General features: G+C 46.6%; 1 protein-coding gene across 1 annotated transcript in view; it reads left to right on the top strand.

Moving 5' to 3' along the window:
• Window positions 1-17,634, top strand: part of LRP6 (LDL receptor related protein 6) — a 98,784-nt gene that overhangs the window by 19,449 nt on the left and 61,701 nt on the right. Inside the window, exon 2 of the mRNA XM_026044769.1 lies at window positions 11,960-12,157. Within this exon, the coding sequence (XP_025900554.1) occupies window positions 11,964-12,157 (194 nt within the window). The 5' untranslated portion in view covers window positions 11,960-11,963. The remainder of the gene's footprint in view (window positions 1-11,959; window positions 12,158-17,634) is intronic.

Genomic DNA, 17,634 nt, shown 5'->3' with positions numbered 1-17,634 from the left:
ACTGCTCCCTTCTATTATTATATTTTATAAATATATATAATATAATTTTTTTTTTTCCCGTGGCTTCAGCTGTTTCTTCCATCCACCTTTTGCTGTGGATGTGAATTTAAGCTATTAAGGGTTACAGACCTTTTCTGTGCTATGTGTTTGTGGATCTAGTACAGTGGCTGCCAGGTATGAAGTATAACAGTAGGTAGGAGCTGATAGGGAAGGACCATTTTGTAACGTGCCCAGTTGGCAGGTTGGGTTTTGGTTTGTTTCTGACTCGGCCCAGGGCACACGAACCTCCTCTGGGCTCAGCGTCCAGTCCTGCGGTTCTGCTTACGGGCTGTGTTGCTCCTTCCTTCGTGCCGAAGAAGGGGCCGGCTCCAAGGCAGGCTGCAAAATGACACGGCGGGCTGGGGGTTTCTCCTCGTCGGCACAGGGCCGATAGCAGCGTGTGATGGAGGGTCAAAGGCAGGAGAGCACTGCAGCGCTGGCGTGTTGGAAGAGGGGAACCCTCCGGGAGGGGACAGCAGTGCCGCGTGTCGCCGCGTGCATCGGGGGCGCTTTGGTGGCACCGTCCCGTGCAGGCTTAAAGCATTCCGGGCCCCAACGCAGTTTTTCCTCTGATCGTTTTTGCGTTTTAAAGTAGCTGTCCAAATATTTATTCTGAAGCTAGCTGAATGCGTTGGATTTTTGTTGAATGAAACAATAACTTTGGCACTAGAGCAAAATCAACACCGAAAATCGGTTTGCAGCGATGATAAATATGTATGTACAGGCAGAAAGGAGTTTGTATTGCATGTATTGCATTGGCTCCCGCATGTGGCAGTGACTCTTCTCCCTCTCCTTTGATAACAGCCGATAATGACAGAAAACCAGCATGCTATTCTGAAAGATGCGTTATACTGTGTTTATATATTATGCCCATAAAATGAATTAACCATGCGCTGAATAACTACAAAATTATTAAAATACAAAATTATTTAAAACAGTTTAAAAAGTGTAATTTTTACTTTTTTTTCTTTTCTTTTTTTGAACAAACCACCTCTTTTTTTTGCCTCTTCTTTAAAAGGCTTAAAGTGCAGGGTAGGGAAGGCCGGGGAGAAGACACATCCTCCAGAATTCCCCCCGTGCCGTCGCTTCAGCCGCGTCGGCGCTGACGTGCCCTGCGCCGCTCGCTGCTGCGAGCGGGATTCTCCCACCGGCTCCCAGGAGGTGCCCCCCATAACCCTGCGTAGGCCTTGGCCACGCTGCACGTTCACGTTTCCTTTTCCTGAGGACTTCCAGCAAATGAAATTCCATAAGTGGCCACGCAGCAACAGCTGGTGTTATATCACTGGTGTTATATTGCCACGTTAAATCGCCTGCTTAAAGCTGCTGTTTTGTATTTCTGCACTGAAAATCTTGTATTTTAGGACAAGTATTTTATAGCTGAGTTGAGGCTCTCACAACTTTCTAATATAATGCATCTGTGTGCTAGGAAGCTCTCTCATATCCAAACGTGAGTCTTTAAAGTACCAGACTGTAAATTCAATGATATTGGTAGAGAAGAGACGTCTATTCCTTTTTGAGATTTATTTCTTATTCTTATTTTACATGTAGTGTCATATAATTTACATTGTACATGGTTAGTATTATGTTTACCATGACGTCTGGCTTTGTACTTTTAATACAAAGAATATTTTTGCTGCTTTGTAACAAACAGCTCTAAAATAAGCTTGAGGGGGGGTTTTGGTGCAGCTGCCCTGGCTCGTCCCACCCACTGCTTTCCGCTGGCGCCTTCTGCGTGGGCTGCGGAGCTGCCCACCACCTGCGTCGGTGCAGAGAGACCTGGCCAAGGGGCGGCCTGTGGTGCTGGCAGGTGACAAATGTCTCGTGCCGCAGCTGGATGAGCCCCGTCTCTGCGACAGCTGCCGGGTGGGAAAGCAAGTTCAGTGCTTCAAACAAAATATCGCTGCAGTGTTACTGTCTGTTTTGGTTGACACCAGTGTTTCACAGGAGGAATCTTGCTGAGAAACCTGCTCTTTCTCCTTAAGGAAAAGGAAATGTTTCTGCATGGTTAGTGGGGAGAAATGCCCACGCAAGCTGAGTGTGCAGCTTCAGCCTCGAGTGCTGTTGTGGGCGCTCCGTGCAGTAACTCAGTAGCTGCCTTTTACCCAGCAGCTGGAAGGAACGGTAAGTGACTGCAGGAGAACGTTGTAGTGGCATTTGTTCAACGTTTGATTCTGACGGTATATCTGAGAAGCAAACTTAAAGTTTTGAGTAATACACGGGCGTGGTCCACTTGGAGCGATGATGGATTTGGTTTCTAATATTTTTATTTGAAATCTATTTCGTCTTTATTTTTCAAATAAGATGTGTAATCTGTAGATGCTGTTTGTATATGTAGTAATTTCTCAAGCTGTTGCCCATTACCTTTGCTTTCCCCAGAAGGTCTACCAGTGTGCCCTTTATATCATTTCTGTAGTGCTCGTTTCCCCCATTTACTTTAGAACTTGTGGATTTGTCTAGCCAGATTATTAAGATTTTTTTTTCCATATGCTCTTTCCAGATGTAAAACATGATGCTGCAGTAGAGCTGGGGCAAAGCATCCTCTCTACTTGTTTGGAAATAGCCTTTTTTTTAGTGGCACCTGATATTATTACTTAAAATTCCTCAAACTGGTGGCAAATGCGGAACGTTTTGCTTCCCGAGCAATCCGAGGCGGAGCTGTGGTTTTTGGAGCGGCGTGCGCTCCTGTGGCCGGCCGCGCGCTCCGCTGCTCCAGCGCCGCGTGGCGCGGCTCTCCCGCGGCCCTCGCCGGGGAAGGTGTCGGGGAGCGGAGCAGCGGATGAGGCGGCAGCGCCGACTGCTCAGCCTGATGGACCTGCGGGGAGCGGCCTGCTGAGGCCGGGCCTTAGAGCCGTTTAAACTCAGGTTAACCTCATACGGGGCGCATAGGTACTGGAAACGCAGCTGCAGAGCAGCCAACAACCCCTTTTTTTTTTTTTCCTTTCCAGTCAAAGTTGATGTTATGAGCATTTGACCTACAGCTGCTTTAATGTAGCAGTGGAAAAGCAAAAGCAATCTGTTTATTGCACATCATAACCCAGAAAAAAATTTGAGCCAAGTCTCCAAAAATCTCAGTTACTTAAAAATGCATTCAGTATGAAAATGAAGGCGCTCGTGTTTCATTTGAACATGAAGCCTTCAGCCTGCGTTGAGACCATATTTAAAAGGTCTTTCTAAATGCTCTTTGAAAACTTATCCCCCTTCCCAGTAAAAGACAAACCCACCTGGACTCCTGTTTGCAGCATTAGGAGTCTGGGTACATCTTCACTGCCACGTGGCCTGCATGTCAAAGACACTGGTTCCTTTCACTGTTTCTCCTATTTTGCCCTCTGTAGAATGATCCTCCCTCCTCATTTTTGTTTTATTTTTGTTTTCTTGCCTCTCTGCCCAACTCCTCCACTCCCCCTGAATGTCATGTAGCTTTTGAAGAGTTAAAAATAAGGCTTTATGCCATAGAGTGAAAAGATTAATTACTATATGTTGTTTTCTTACAGGAGACTAAGCAATTTAGTGAGTCCATTGGAGGATCAAAGTGGAGGAGGAGGGAAAAAAAAAAAAAGGCATTCAAAGCAAATAAAGCTATTTGAGGGAGAAAAACTGAAGTGAATGGTTTGCCTGCATATTCTTTATAGAGAGCAAGGGGTTGGTTCCCATACCAACAAACAAATTGCAAGGACAGGACCTGCACTGTAAATTTACTGGACTGCTAAATGACACTGTCAATTTGTAAGAAAAATTCCCCATATGGCTGCATGTAAGTAGCACGGATTTCCATAGCAAACAATGTGAGAGAAACCAGGAAGAAGTAATCAGCAGGCTGCAGGAAATGCAATACAACTTGTAAGAGCCATTGGTCTGGTAGAGGATTAAAGGCCATGAGAATTTCTGAAGCGAATCAGGAATTGGAAATCAGGAGCATAAAAATGGTGGAGCTGGCAGCAGCCCTGAAGGGGTCCGAGTAGCAAAGGGATGTTTCACTGAGTCTCGTGATGCTGCCCTGGCAGCTCCACAGTGCCTGGAAGGCTGCCCCTCTCTGCAGCACTGCTCAAACTGATCTGTTCCTCCTCACTGCTCTTGTTCCCGCTGGTGTTGCTCTGCCCACCTGCCTTTCAGAGCAGGTATCCGTTGGATGGGGAGGTGGAATGGCTGTTTCAGGGAGCTGACCGGACCAAAACCAAACCCAGGGAATGAAGATGGTGGTGACGTCTTGAGTGAAAACTGCTAGTGCTTTGAGCAGTGTCTACAGCAAGCGTCACTGGGATGGTGAGGCCAGCCCAGTGCAAAGAGTTTCTGTGCCTGTGCGGTACCGCTGGTGCAGTGCGAGGTGCAAAGCATCCCACGTGCAGGGGGATGAGTGCAGCTTTGCTTCAAGGAATCAGCCCAACCCACCTGGTTACAGGTTCCTCCTCCCACCCCCTTGCGCTAGGCAGTGTCATCGGTTGTAGGACTGTGTTCCCCTGCCTTGGAACATGACATAGTGCTTCACAGTGCTTGGAACGTGACCTAGTTCCTGGTGTTTTGGTTTGGATATAAAGATGGGGAAGACTGGGAAAATCCACTGTTCTGGTTGAAAATTCCAAGACAAAAAGCTTTCTCAAAAGTTCTTGTGTTCTAGGATGTGTAAAGAGAGGAGGAGAAAAATTCTCTGAGATTTTATTGAGAGAAGAAAGCAAATTTGATTATGACTTTACAGTAAAGATTCTTGTGTGTCAAAGTAAGGCACTGAAAAATTTATTGTAGCAGCTGAATTACATGTCTAGTTTCAGTCCAAGGCTCTTTGAAATTACAGAATTCTAAATTCATTTACAAACTAAATATTTACAGTGCAAATGTTGGAAGAGGTTTGTATATTTAATATATGCCACTTGAAAGAAACCTATTATTTTTCATTTGCAAAGACTTCAAATTCATCTTTGGAACATGATGAGCACAATCTCAGCATGATATCCCACTGCTTTCCCCCACCAGCAGCTCAGGTGTAGGTTGTTGTTCTTTTGTTCTTAGCATTTTGTTCAGTTCCCAAGTGCATGGAGCTGAATCATCTAATATGATCTTAAAAAGTCATTTTTTGACCTACTCTTCAGCAGTGGTCACACTGAATGAAGCAGGTCTTTGTGAGACTCAGCTTTGAGGAATTAGGCAAGAGCAGCAGCACGCAGCTATGGTTCAGCTTCTTACCACTGTAAGGCACTCTGAAGGAATGACACTCCTTCAGAGGAGTAGGTCACCTTTTTCCTGAAAGGCAAAACTATCAACTGGTTCCTTTTCCTCTGTTATTGTCTTGTTATAGTTGAAAAACTAAAGGGGCTGGAAGGAGAGTTTTACTTCTGTCAATTTGTCCATCTCCTCTTATGTTAACTTATGCTTTAGTTTTCTGCTGGTTTGCCTGCTGCTGCAAAGCAGTCTGACCTTTGCAGGGTTTGCTGCCTTACATCCAGAGCGATTCCTGCAGGGAGAGCTGGCGGGGCGCTCCAGCGCACACCTGCATTTTCACTTCCAGTTTTTCAGCCAGCTAGAGGCTAGCAGTGATGCTAAAGAGGTGACAGAAAGAGGAAATGGTTTCGGTCTGTATTCATTTGGCTTAAGCTTGGAATTTTGTTTCAGGGTTTTTTTTTTTCAGTGCCATTAAGTTCCAGCAATCTCTGTTTCCTGCTTGCTGTGTATCAAACTGAAAAATGGCTTTGGTTTTGTAACCGTGGAAGGCCTGTTGTTAGACCTTGTGCATCTGCAGCTAGGGAAGGTTAATTTGCAGATTCAAGAAGTAGGAGACCTTTCCAGCTGCTCAGACAATGGAAATTCTGCCTTTGTGAGCACTCGGCAAAAATAGCTCCTGTTTGGTTTTTAATGAGCCTCTTTGGCTAATTCCTGGGATCTGTGACCAGAGGGACAGCAGCGTGCGTGTGATTCTGCAGGGCAGCCGTGTAGGTTTTGTTTTCCAGTTAAGTCAAATGTCATTTCCCCTAGATTCTCAGGCAAGTCTTGGTGAAAATGGAAAAGCAATCGCTCATCTGTGTTTTTCTTGTCCTGTTGCCCAGTATATTCTTTAAACTAGAATGCCTTACAACAGCCTGCCCGATGGGTTGGAGGTACTTTTGCATACGTCATTTCTTCCTGTATAGGAAGTGAGAGAATGTCAGGCAAGCTTATGCTTTCAGTTGACCTTCTGCAGTGATTTTCCAGAGATAACCGCTTTTACAGTGCATAAAGACCATCGCCAAAACCCTCTTCTAGCTTTATACTGCATTACAGATACTGAGGTAGAAACAAGGGGTCAGCTTGGGGCCATTTCATCACAGTTTTTCCGCTCTTCACAATAGAGTATTTGGATTTAGTCACTTATTTTGAAAAATAAAATAGAAGTGAGTGATTCCCCCCCAAAAAGGAAAGATGTGATATATGCTTTTCTTTCTCTTGCTAGATAAGGTCTCAAGAGGAAACCAAAGCCAGGTCTAGAGTGGGAATTCCAGTGCTGCCGTGTTGACTGTGGGTATTTCTGTGTCTAGACTGCAAGGAGTCCAGGGATGCATGCAGTTATTTGCAGAACAGTGCCTTTACCAGGACAGCTTATTTCTCTGGGGGGGGGGTTAATGTAACATACGCTAGGAAAAATATCCGTGTGCTTCTGCAAAAGACGTGTTTCAGGAGAGCTTGTCTGGGCGTTCGGTAGGCGTGACTAGCTGTGCAGCGCCTCGGCTCTTGCTCTGGCAGCCCGAGCATCGCTGCTCGGGTGCTCCGTGGCCGTGGGCAGAGGTCCCTGTGGGACCTGCCGCCCCTTCTGCGAGCCCTGGGGTGCGGAGGGCGGCGAGGCCGCCAAACCGGCCGCCTCTGCCGCGCGTCTCGAGCGCGCTGAGGCTGTTCAGCCGCTGGCTGCTCAGCTGGATGGGTTGGGGGTTTGTCATGAGTGCATTAAAAAAGACTTGGTTTTCAGTAAATACATATATATATAAAATTGGTTTTGCTTGATTTTTGTCCATACCATACCAAGGAGTGGTTGAGATGATCATGCTGAAAAAGAAGCTGCGTCTTCGGTAGGAGCCTGCAGCCCCATTCACGCGGTGGGTCTGGGGTAAAGCAGCTGAGCCTGGGGGTTCCGAGAAGCAGGAAGGTCCCGCAGGGAAGTCCAGCGCGTTGGGAAGCTACCAGCTCACCTGTTACTCAACACTTGTCCTTGTGTTTCTGCCGCTAGCACACGCACGCGAGGTGTTACACGGGCAGCGTGGTCAGCACTGGGTTGGTCAACCTGCACAGAGGACACGTGTGTGTGCGCTGAGTGTTGACGTAAGCTCCTGTAGCAAAATCTGAAAATAAGTCTGACCAGTATCTGTGCTTACTTGGCCAGAGAGACGAGCTCTTACAAATGAGTACAGTTCTCATCCAATAGCCTAAAGAGGTATCGCTCCTCCTTTATGAAGAATTTTGTCTATAGCTAACTGGCTATGTGCACTTTTTGATTATTTACTTATTTTTGAGTATTATTTTTGATTATTTACTTATTTTTGATTATTTACTGAGTTTTGCAAAGCCTTTCTATGCCTGTGTGAACCTTCCTCAAGAAGTTTCTGTGGATGCTTAAATTCCTGCTTGTTGGAAATGTCCATTTGTAACATTGGCAGGTCCTGGAAGGTCAACGAGCACTGCTTCTTCCCAAGTTGTGAGCAGTTTCAGAAGGCCCATCACGTACTCATTGAACCTTTACTGCAGTGCCTGTCCTGTAGCTCCATGTAGCTCCTGTTAGATCAGTCGGATGTTGGTGCTGGAGCCAGGGCAGGCGGAGTGCTCGGCTTCCCCCAGACCGTGCAGAGCTCGTGGGCTCCACGGGACTTGCTGTGCTGCTGAAGCCTTTCTAGGCTCTGAAGTTTGGCGGCTGTTTGGGTATCAGTGGAAACACAGGCAGTTCCACCTGCATGTGAGGAGGAACTTCTTCCCTGTGAGGGTGACAGAGCCCTGGAACAGGCTGTCTGGAGAGGTTGTGGAGTCTCCTTCTCTGGAGGTCTCCAAACCCACCTGGATGCCGCCCTGTGCCCCGTGCTCTGGGTGTCCCCGCTTGAGCAGGGGGTTGGACTGGGTGTTCTCTAGAGGTCCCTTCCAACCTCAACCAGTCTGTGGTCCTGTGTTTGGGTCCCCATGGAGCTCAGAGGCTCCAAGGGCCTGAAACGATCATACCTGCAAAGTGGACATGTTCCCTGAGAGGGACCTCGCCAAATAATTGGCTGTCGCCATTAAGCAACTGCTCGTCCCACTGAATGACGCTCAGGAAGGTGAGTGACAGCCTGCCCTGTTCAGTGCCCCAGTTAGGGGCTTTACCCCCGCTCTGCGCCGCGTGCAGCGTCCCCGCTCTCCGCGCGCCCGGCGGGCGCCGGTGCTTCAGTGACGCTCCCAGCGGGGGATTCCGGTTTCCAGTGGGGCTGGAAGGATCCACAGCGGCATCGGGAGCGCCGCGGATCACAGAGCCGTGACGCCGGCAGGAGCCGGGAGCAGTTTCTGTCTTGGTGTGCACACTCGCAGGAAACGCCGTTAGATTATAGCATTTAATCTTGCTATTTGTTCTCCCCAAGCTTTTTTTCCCTATGTATGTAGAATATCGTGCCCTCAGCATGCCTCGACTCCGTGGGCTTTTTAGAAAAGAAGCTCTGTTGCTTACTGTAGCTGTTCATCTCACGGAGTGGAACTGTGTTCTGCTAAAACCTTTTAATTTGGGGCAAATGATGTAGCTGCAAAGTTGCAGCTGTGCAGTGTGTGGGAGCCTTGGACTCCTTTGCAGAGAAAGTTTTGTTGCCTGGTCTCAGCCTACCCTGCCTCTCTGAGACACAGTAACTTAAAACGCTGAGTCTAACTGCCTAGAAAAATAGTTTCTTGGGGATTTTTTGTTGTTGTTTTTGTTTTTTGTTTCTTAATAATTGGTTTAATCTTATAAAGATTTATAAAACCAGAATAGGAATAATTAACATTCTGGGCTTCACTTGGCATCAGCTAAGTATTCATGCCTGTCTTCTGTATTTCAAATACTTGAAGTGCCTTAATTTCTCTCTCTGATTTTAGACTAGATTTAAAATCCTCCTTCCTGAATTAAAATTTCTGTAGCAAGGTGTAAATGAGTGGGAAGAGCAGCAGAGAGGACGAAGTCCTTTGGCTCCATGCGAGTGCCACAGCGTCCCTCCTGTGACTCGGAGGAGTTGCCGTTGGCTTAAAACGTGGCCACACGGGCATTGCTTCCAGGTGCTCTCCAGAGCTCTCCCATGGCCGCTGCTCCCGCATCTGGCGCCGCTGGCCAGGCTGCTGTGGAAACTGGCTTGGGGGCCCTGTCTCGGGAAGAGCCTCGAATCCCAGCTCGACAGAGGCCGTTGGCACTGGGGCTGTTCCCAGAGCTGTGGACACCTTCGTGCAAGTGCGGATGCTCACGGAGCGGCACCCTGGCGCGCGCAGATGGAGGCCGGGCTGTGGCCCGGAGCTGTTCTTCAGCTGGGTTCGCTCCGTGGCTGGGTGAGCGCTGTACTGGAAGTGAGGCAAGGGGCAAGAAGTTGCCTCAAACATCCTGTTACCAACATAAAGGGCCATCCAGGCTAACCTGTGGTACTTGTGGGGTGCCACAATGCCACGGTTCCTCATATGGTGGGTGCCGCAGTGCCGCGGTTCCTCGTGCGGCACGTCCTGCAGCGCCGCGGTGCCTCCCACAGCGGCTTCCCCATAGGTGGGTTCCTCATACGGTGGGTGCTGCAGCGGTGCCTTGTGCGGTGGGTTCCTCATAGGGTGGGTGCTGCAATGCCGCAGTTTCTCACGTGGTGGGTGCTGCAGCGCCGCGGTTCTTTGGGCCATGGGTGCCACACCGCCGCCGTGCCTCACGCACCGCAGCTCCTCGTGCCCTCAAACACAGCGCCAGCACCTCCAGGGGGTTTACTGGAGACACCAAAACCCAGAGGGTTTTACACAGAGCGGAGGGAAACAAGCAGGGGGCAGGGGGGATAAGAGACACGGCTGGAGAAGCGGAGCAGGGGTCAGCAGAGCCGCTGGGCAGCGTCACCGAGGCTCACAGGGAGGTGCGTGGCTGGGCTCGCAGGTGAAGTGGGGCCGGTTTTCTGAAGCCTTGGAGGGGCTGCCCTGGTCACCAGGCTTCCCCCACCTGTTTTTGCTCGAGTCATTCTGGTGGGCAGGATTGGTGAGAGGCAGGCAGGAGGATGAGGCTGTTCTGCAGCTAGTGAGCGTCTGTCCAAGCCTGAAAAATTGGTCTAACCGGGTGGCCAAAACCTTGGACCTCATTAACCTTGACAACATACTTGGAAGAATTTGACTTGACAGCAGGAGGAAGAAGGGTCGTCCTGGAGAAGTTTTAAATAGTTTCTCTTTCTCATGCTGTCCAGTGAAGTGCTGCCTGACTTTTACCATCTTTATTTTTTTAAGTATATAGCTCTTATATTGCATAACTTCACCAGCTGACATGCTGCTGAGCAGTTTTGCCCTCTTGCCTTAAGATTTTGTTTTTTTCTTCTTTCTGGCAGAAAACCAGTTTCTCTGTAGCTCTCATCATAGAAATCTCACACGTTCTCTTCACATATTTTTGCTCTGTGTTTGAGGCAGAGACATTGCTCCGTAAAGAACGACTCACTTGGGATTGAATAGGGCAATATTTGTGTTAATCAGCTGCATTTCTGTCCGCAGATATGTGTGTGCATTAAAACAAACATGATGTAGACATGAATTAAGGGGGAAAATATGACATGGAATTTCCTGGCTTTTTAAAATTAAAAATAAATAAATAAATCTTTGCCAAGAATAACTTCATCTGCAAATGTTTCGTAAATGTGTTGCACATTTGTTTTTCTTTAGCGGATGGGTGGCCAAGCCTCTTCACATGTGGGCACCGTATAGTGACATATTGTGGTTGTGCGATGATTTGGGCTAGTTTAAAGGCCTCAGATCTCTCCTAATCTGGATTGTTTTGACAGAGGCAGGTTAGAGAGCACTGATACGAGCAGGTATTTGGGCAGATCCCAGCGGGGTTTGAGAAGTGGCTTAGGACAGTAGCCTTTTAGCCTGTCACAGCTGCATCAACAAAACAGAACAAGCTTCACTGACACACTGTCTCATCTATTTACATTATGTGTTATTTCTGTCTAGTTCTGCCTTCTGTTAACAACCCAGAAAAGTAAACCAATTTTCTACCACCTGTGGAAAAAGGATAAATATTCTCCTCCCTGCTGGTCTCCAGCCATAGCGCAGTGGTTTCCCTGGCTTCACCTCATTATTAACTGCAACTGGATAACTTCTCTCTCCCCCTTGCTTGCTAAGCATTGTTTGAAAGTGAGCAGATATGTATGCCAACATGTTTTAAAACCTGCTTCTCTAGTCCTAGAAGATGATATCTAATGTTTTCCATGGTCACTTGGTGTAAACTGTGATTATAAACGCACTGACTGCTTATCTTTCTGTGAATTTCTGCAAGGAAAGAAGACGTGAATTGTTTTTCCATAAAGTTGTTATTGCTTTATATGCAGCTCCTGTGTGTGCTACAAATCCACATTTCCTCACTTTTTTTCCATTGTCTCTTGGTGCTCTGACCCATTTTGAAGTGGTGGTTATACTTTTATGGCCATGTAATACCCATCCTCTCTAATTTTGGATTCTGAGAAGGCTTTTGACAGCATCTGCTGGGTATTGCCAACATTCTTAATTGACCTAAGGAGAGGCACATCTGGAAGCACCACGTTAAATTGTGCTTGGGTTTGGGTCTTTAGAAGTTGTTTTCCTTCAGTCTTTTGCAAAGTGCCTTGTTTTGTGTTTCACAGATCAGACGTAGCGCAACACGGCTCCAGAGGCAGAGCCCTGTAAGAAGAAAGGCAGCTTTTACCTTTAATGAAAGAAATATCCAAGAATCCAACTGTAGATTTATATGTAATTGTCTCTTTTGTTTGTTTTTTAATGATTATAGGTTCATGTATTGGACAGACTGGGGAGAAGTGCCAAAGATAGAACGTGCTGGGATGGATGGTTCGAGCCGCGCCGTTATAGTCAACACGGATATTTATTGGCCAAATGGACTGACTTTGGATTATGAGGAACAGAAACTTTATTGGGCAGATGCTAAACTGAATTTCATCCACAAGTCAAATCTGGATGGAAGTCATCGGTAAGAATATTTTGTCTGATCTGTGAAATTCAGTGTTTTTCTTAGGTGTTGCTTAAGCCACATCAGAAGCCCTGTTGGAGCAAGTCTGTCATGTCAGCACTTGCAAAATGTTAAGTAAATTAGTGCTATCAGACCCTTTCATCCTTTCCCATCCTCCCCTTTCCAACATAGGGAAATTGAAAGCGTGCTCCTCTTTTGGATGTCCTCTAGCTAAGTGCATGGGGTTTGGGGGTTGGGGTTTTTTCCTCAAAACTTATCCCTTAAAGGGATTCCCAAATCCTTCTCTTAACTGTGTAAGACTACATAGCAGACTTACCTGCTTTCAGTATTAAGAAATGAAGAAAAAAATCTGATAAAGTGGATCACTGCATACTATTGTTTAAGTTATCCTAGGGAATGAGATTTAGGGGAACACAGTCTTTACAGAGAAGTATTCTGAAATGAGAGTTTTCCTCTAACGGCTGCAGTTAGAGCTCTCTTTCTGCAGAGAAAGTAAATATTTTTGATGCAGCCGTATCCACCTATGATTTGAAGATTGACTGGTGCTTCGTGCACATTTATCCGTAGTTTGGAGGATGACCTTCCTCCTCACTAAATGAAATACTTTTGACCAGTACTGTTTGCACATACAAATGAGTTACACTTACCTGGTGCCCAAGAAGACACAGGAGACGTGTTCAGTTTTGAAGGCTCTCCCTTGCACGTTTTCCTGATGCTTTATTTAGTTTGTCTAGGCATGAAATATCCTTTCTTACGCCCTTTCTTCCGACTGCGTTAGTGACTGTCCCTTCTTTCCTCACAAATGTTAATCTCTCATGAAGAAATGAGGCTCCCCTGAGAAAACTCCACTGACAGGTGTTTCGTGTTGCCTTGTGGGCAGGAGCACAGCCAGCGTGTACAAAACACATTCGCTGTTCTGTGGTATTATTTGGTGGTCTGTGGTTTCTTGCAAGGCTGACTTGAAAGGCTACGTCATACTCTTCTAAATTCTGCCTGCTAAGTGGGCAAAAAAAAATGTTGATTTGTGCAGTATTTCATAATGTTGTTTGCTCAGAGAAACTATCAGGTATGTGTTTCAGATATGTATATTTGGATATAAATACTGTAGCTATCTTTGGTGATTCAAGAAGTGAGATATGGATAAGTATTTTGGTGTCATTGATTTGTTTATCTCTTGCGGTAAAGAAACCTTAACAGCACCCCAAAAGAATTATTTAAAATGGAAAACTATGTTTTAAAATAATGGAAAGAAAAGGCTAGAAATTGTCTGCCCAGTGACTTCAGTTTTTTTTTTAATCAGCTCTGTTACACAGAGAAATCCTAGGGTTTCACAGTTAAAATGTTTGAAGACTAAGAAAAATACTGTCGTATCTCTTGTGATAAGAATGGACATATTGTGAAACCTTTTTTAAAACTGAAGTTAAAAAGAAAAACAAACAAACAAACAAAAAAAACATCTCCCAAACTGGTCATACCCACGGTTCAAAGTGACAGCTTGTGACCTGAAGAACTTCAGTGCAAATACGGGTTTCATGCACAAATATGAAGTGGTTATAGTTGGTAGGAGTTTAAAAAATAAAAACTAATAAAAAATACAATGAAAACAGAAACAAGCCCACCCTGCAAAGCGCAGTAATAGCAACAACGTACAGCTTCAGAATGACTGCTGACGGGGTGATCTCGCCTCAACCCCACGTTAGGCGTTTGGCCAGCGGGATAGTCAGGTGCCTTGTTCCTTATTTTCAAGTCACCCTTTTTATACCCTTGTCTTTCCGCGAGGGGGAAGGGGCCGCGGCCGCCTTGCTCCAGCAGCACACCGCTGCTGCCGGGCCCCTGCGCCCTTGGCAAGGGGCGCCCATCGGGCTCTGCACAAAACTAGCTCGGGCAGCCCGGGAAAATGATCCGTGATGGGGCAGTGCTTCCCGAAAGGTTACTTGTTTGGGAAAGTGCCCTCTGATCGCCATTAACAGCAGCACAGGCTGAACCTTTATTTACTTTATTCCTCCTGCCGAGCACAGGTCTCTCCGTCTCGTCTGGTGTCTCCAGTCTTTCCGGCTCCGCGGCCACCTCCGTGCTTCCTGCAGCCACCGCGGCCTCCTCGGCCGCCCTTGGCTGCAGCAGGAGCAGGTTCTCCCTGCCGGGGAGGAGGGTGTGCAGCGCTGGGCCTGTCCTGGGCTGCCGTGATCTGCTTTTAGCTAAGTGGCCCTCTTGCCCTGCCTGCCTTTGGCTGCCCTGGGAGCAGCTCCTTGTGGCAGCTGGGCCGCCGAGGTTTGCGTTCCTCTTGGGGCTGAGCGGCCCTGTCTGCACAGGGGCTGCAGCGTCTTGTGTAGCAGCCAGAATTGGGATCATGGGAATTCATGGCACAGAATTGGGATCCCCCGGGTCACATCGGTTACCTCGTTCCAGAGGGTAAATTCTGCAGAGTTGGTGAAACCTGTATATTAAAGACCTGTATAGACGAGCGATGTAGGGTTTAAGGTGTATTAACTTGTACGTATTTGTTAATATCAGCAACAAAAATCGGCCTAATCCATGGAAGGAGCATTTTTTTTAAATAATATTGAAAATTATCAGAAATATTTCATGCAGTTATGCTAATATTCAAGGGGGAGAAGGGGGAAATGGTCTTTAGAGAAGAAAGTACATATGATTTCCCTTAAGTGCTCCGAGGCCCACTGTGCTTTCAAGAGCACCTGTTTGTCCCTAGGCATGTGCACAAGTTCAGAAGATTCAGGAGGGAGTCAACATCTGTATCCAGGCGTTTTTGTTTGGTTTTTATTCTTTGCAATTACATCATGGAAAGAAAGGAAAGGCTTGCAGGAGAAGTTAAGCTGTTTTGCAGTGGGGTTTTATATATCTCTTTCTCTGCTGTGACCTCTTAGCCTCGGTCTGCCTTAGGAAAAGAGATCTTTTAGGGCTCCTTAGAGCAATTCTCTTTTTGTGAAATATTTTCTTGGATTTTTAGAAAAATTGTCTTTCTATGGCTGACATACCACAGCAACAGTAAACTGTTTAGTCTATTGGCTTTTAACTCATTATTCTACTAATCTTCATCAATAACTGATTTTCTGATACTAAACGAGATCAGAAAATTTCTGCACACAAAACAGGAATACAGGAGGAGAAAAAATATCCATTCTTGTCTTAACTCCGCCTGGCCCCCTTGGGACACGGCACGTCCCTCGTCCTGCCCGCTCGGGCTGCGGTCTCTTCTGCCGCGGGTCTCCCCAGGCGGCCCTGCCGCAGGGCCCTTTCCTGCAGTGCCCGGGGCGAAGGGATCCCGTGGGATCACATGTTGGTCAGATCCCCTCTCGGCCTTCTCTTCTCCAGGGGAAACAGGCCCAACTCACTCGGTCTCTCCTCGTACAATTTGTTGTGGCTGCTACCTAAGCTACTCCTGAGTATGCAGCTTTTGTGGTTGTTGTGGAGTGCTGCTCATTTTTCTGCTGCTTTATTTGCTGTGGTCAGGGAAACATTTACCCTTCTAGAAGCCAGAGCCAGTGCAGAATTGCGAAAGGTGATTGACTTACTAAAAGAAGGGCAGCTTCATAAAACTGTCCCAGATCTAACTAGATTGGGTCATATTGTCAAAACAACCGAATGAGTTGTTTTTATTATTATTTTTAGTGTTTTATTTTTAGGATTTTATTTTTAGCCTTTTGTTTTTAGCGTTTTATTTTTAGTGTTTTGTTTTATTTTTGTATTATTCAATGTGAGATAGGAAAGAAAGTCTGTGGCAGATAAATATGACTATAAAGGTTTATTGTAAAGACATCATGTAAGAATTTTCATAACAGTGAGAAAAGCAAGCAATAATCAGAAGCAACTCATGTCTTTGCATCAAAAAATATTTTTAAACAACCCCCAAAACCTTTTTTCTGATGTTGGGGTGGTGAGAAATATAGGTTAAAGAGGTGAAGGTATTAATTAGTTTCACTGATGCATACATTTTGAAATACAGATGTTCAAACATGCTCTAATATTTGAAAGGGAAAAATGATTGATGTATTTTTATATACAAGAGAAATCAGTTTTTTTCTTTTTGTGCATTGTAGCCTGTCTTGCCTATGCCTGGCACCACACAGCAGCTAAAACGTGGAGCTTTATTTGCGTGGCTGCTTGGGTTCCTGCTTCCACGGGGAGGAAGGGTAAAGCAGGCAAATTTGCAGTGATCTTAGATAGTTACCTGCCAGCCCTGGGACTAGCTAGCCCAAGTGACTGCGTGGTGATGGGCCCATTAGACTGAAGAAGAAGAGGGCACAAGTTGAGGACTAAGTGTCCTTGGTTTGCCAGCAAGAAAAAGGAATGAACAGTTTTTCATGTCAGAAAGTAATAATGGAAAAATTAAATTGGTGCATAGAAGAGATGCTTTTTTTCTTTTTTCAGCTCTTGCTCTGCTCTTATCAGAGTGAACAGTTGCCTTTTGTGGGACTAATTAAACAAAACTGAATTGCAGACAGCTCTCCTGTGAGTAGAGTACCCGAGATAGGTTGGCCTGCTACGGCAGCTCCTGAATTAATTTTCTCTTCCTTTACCCTGCAGCAGCAGTTCTAATTAATAAGTTAACACGTTGCTGGCTGAAGGGAAATGCACTTACAAGGTCCCCCAGGAAGTGCTGGTGCTAATGAGGTGGGTTTTGAGGCCACTGGAAGAAAACATCCCCTGAGCAGCTGTCAGAAAAGCCGGGCAGTGCTGGCAAGGTGGATGTCTCAAGACTGCGCTCCAGCATTGCTTCCAGTTTTTGAGCTTAAGGTCACCTCTGTCAGGTGAATAGCTGCGGATTGGATGAAAAGCTGAAAATATTATGACTTTGCATTTAGAAGAGCGTTTATTTTTCATTATTTGTGTATAACATGAATAATATGTGATGCTACATACAGGCTGTGGCGCGTAGCTTTGTGTATAGCTGTGTGTGGTAAAAATGTCCAATTCCCTCACCCACTGAAGAGGGTTTCTGGGTTCTTCCCCAAGGTGCTTCTGAAATAAGCTGCGGGAAAGGTGCCGCTTCCAAACATCTGTATGAGAGAGAGAGAGAGAGAGAGTGTGTGTGTGTGTGCGCGCGCACAAATAGGTGAACGTGCCTCTGAACACACCTCTGCCAAGAGGGAAACACATAGCACAGGCCTAGCTGCTAGGAGGGAAACACACAGCACAGGCCTAGCTGCTGGGAGGGAAACACATAGCACAGGCCTGGCTGCTGGGAGGGAAACACATAGCACAGGCCTGGCTGCTGGGAGGGAAACGCGTAGCACGGGCCTAGCTGCTGGGAGGGAAACGCGTAGCACGGGCCTAGCTGCTGGGAGGGAAACGCGTAGCACGGGCATAGCTGCTGGGAGGGAAGCACATAGCACAGGCCTGGCTGCTGGGAGGGAAGCACATAGCACAGGCCTGGCTGTTGGGAGGGAAACACATAGTACGGGCCTAGCTGCTGGGAGGGAAACACATAGCACAGGCCTAGCTGCTGGGAGGGAAACACA

This window comes from Nothoprocta perdicaria, unplaced genomic scaffold, assembly GCF_003342845.1.
Source record: "Nothoprocta perdicaria isolate Ctin4 unplaced genomic scaffold, notPer1 scaffold_380, whole genome shotgun sequence".
NCBI classification, from domain to species: Eukaryota; Metazoa; Chordata; class Aves; order Tinamiformes; family Tinamidae; genus Nothoprocta; species Nothoprocta perdicaria.
This window is presented reverse-complemented; position numbering and strand designations above follow the sequence as displayed.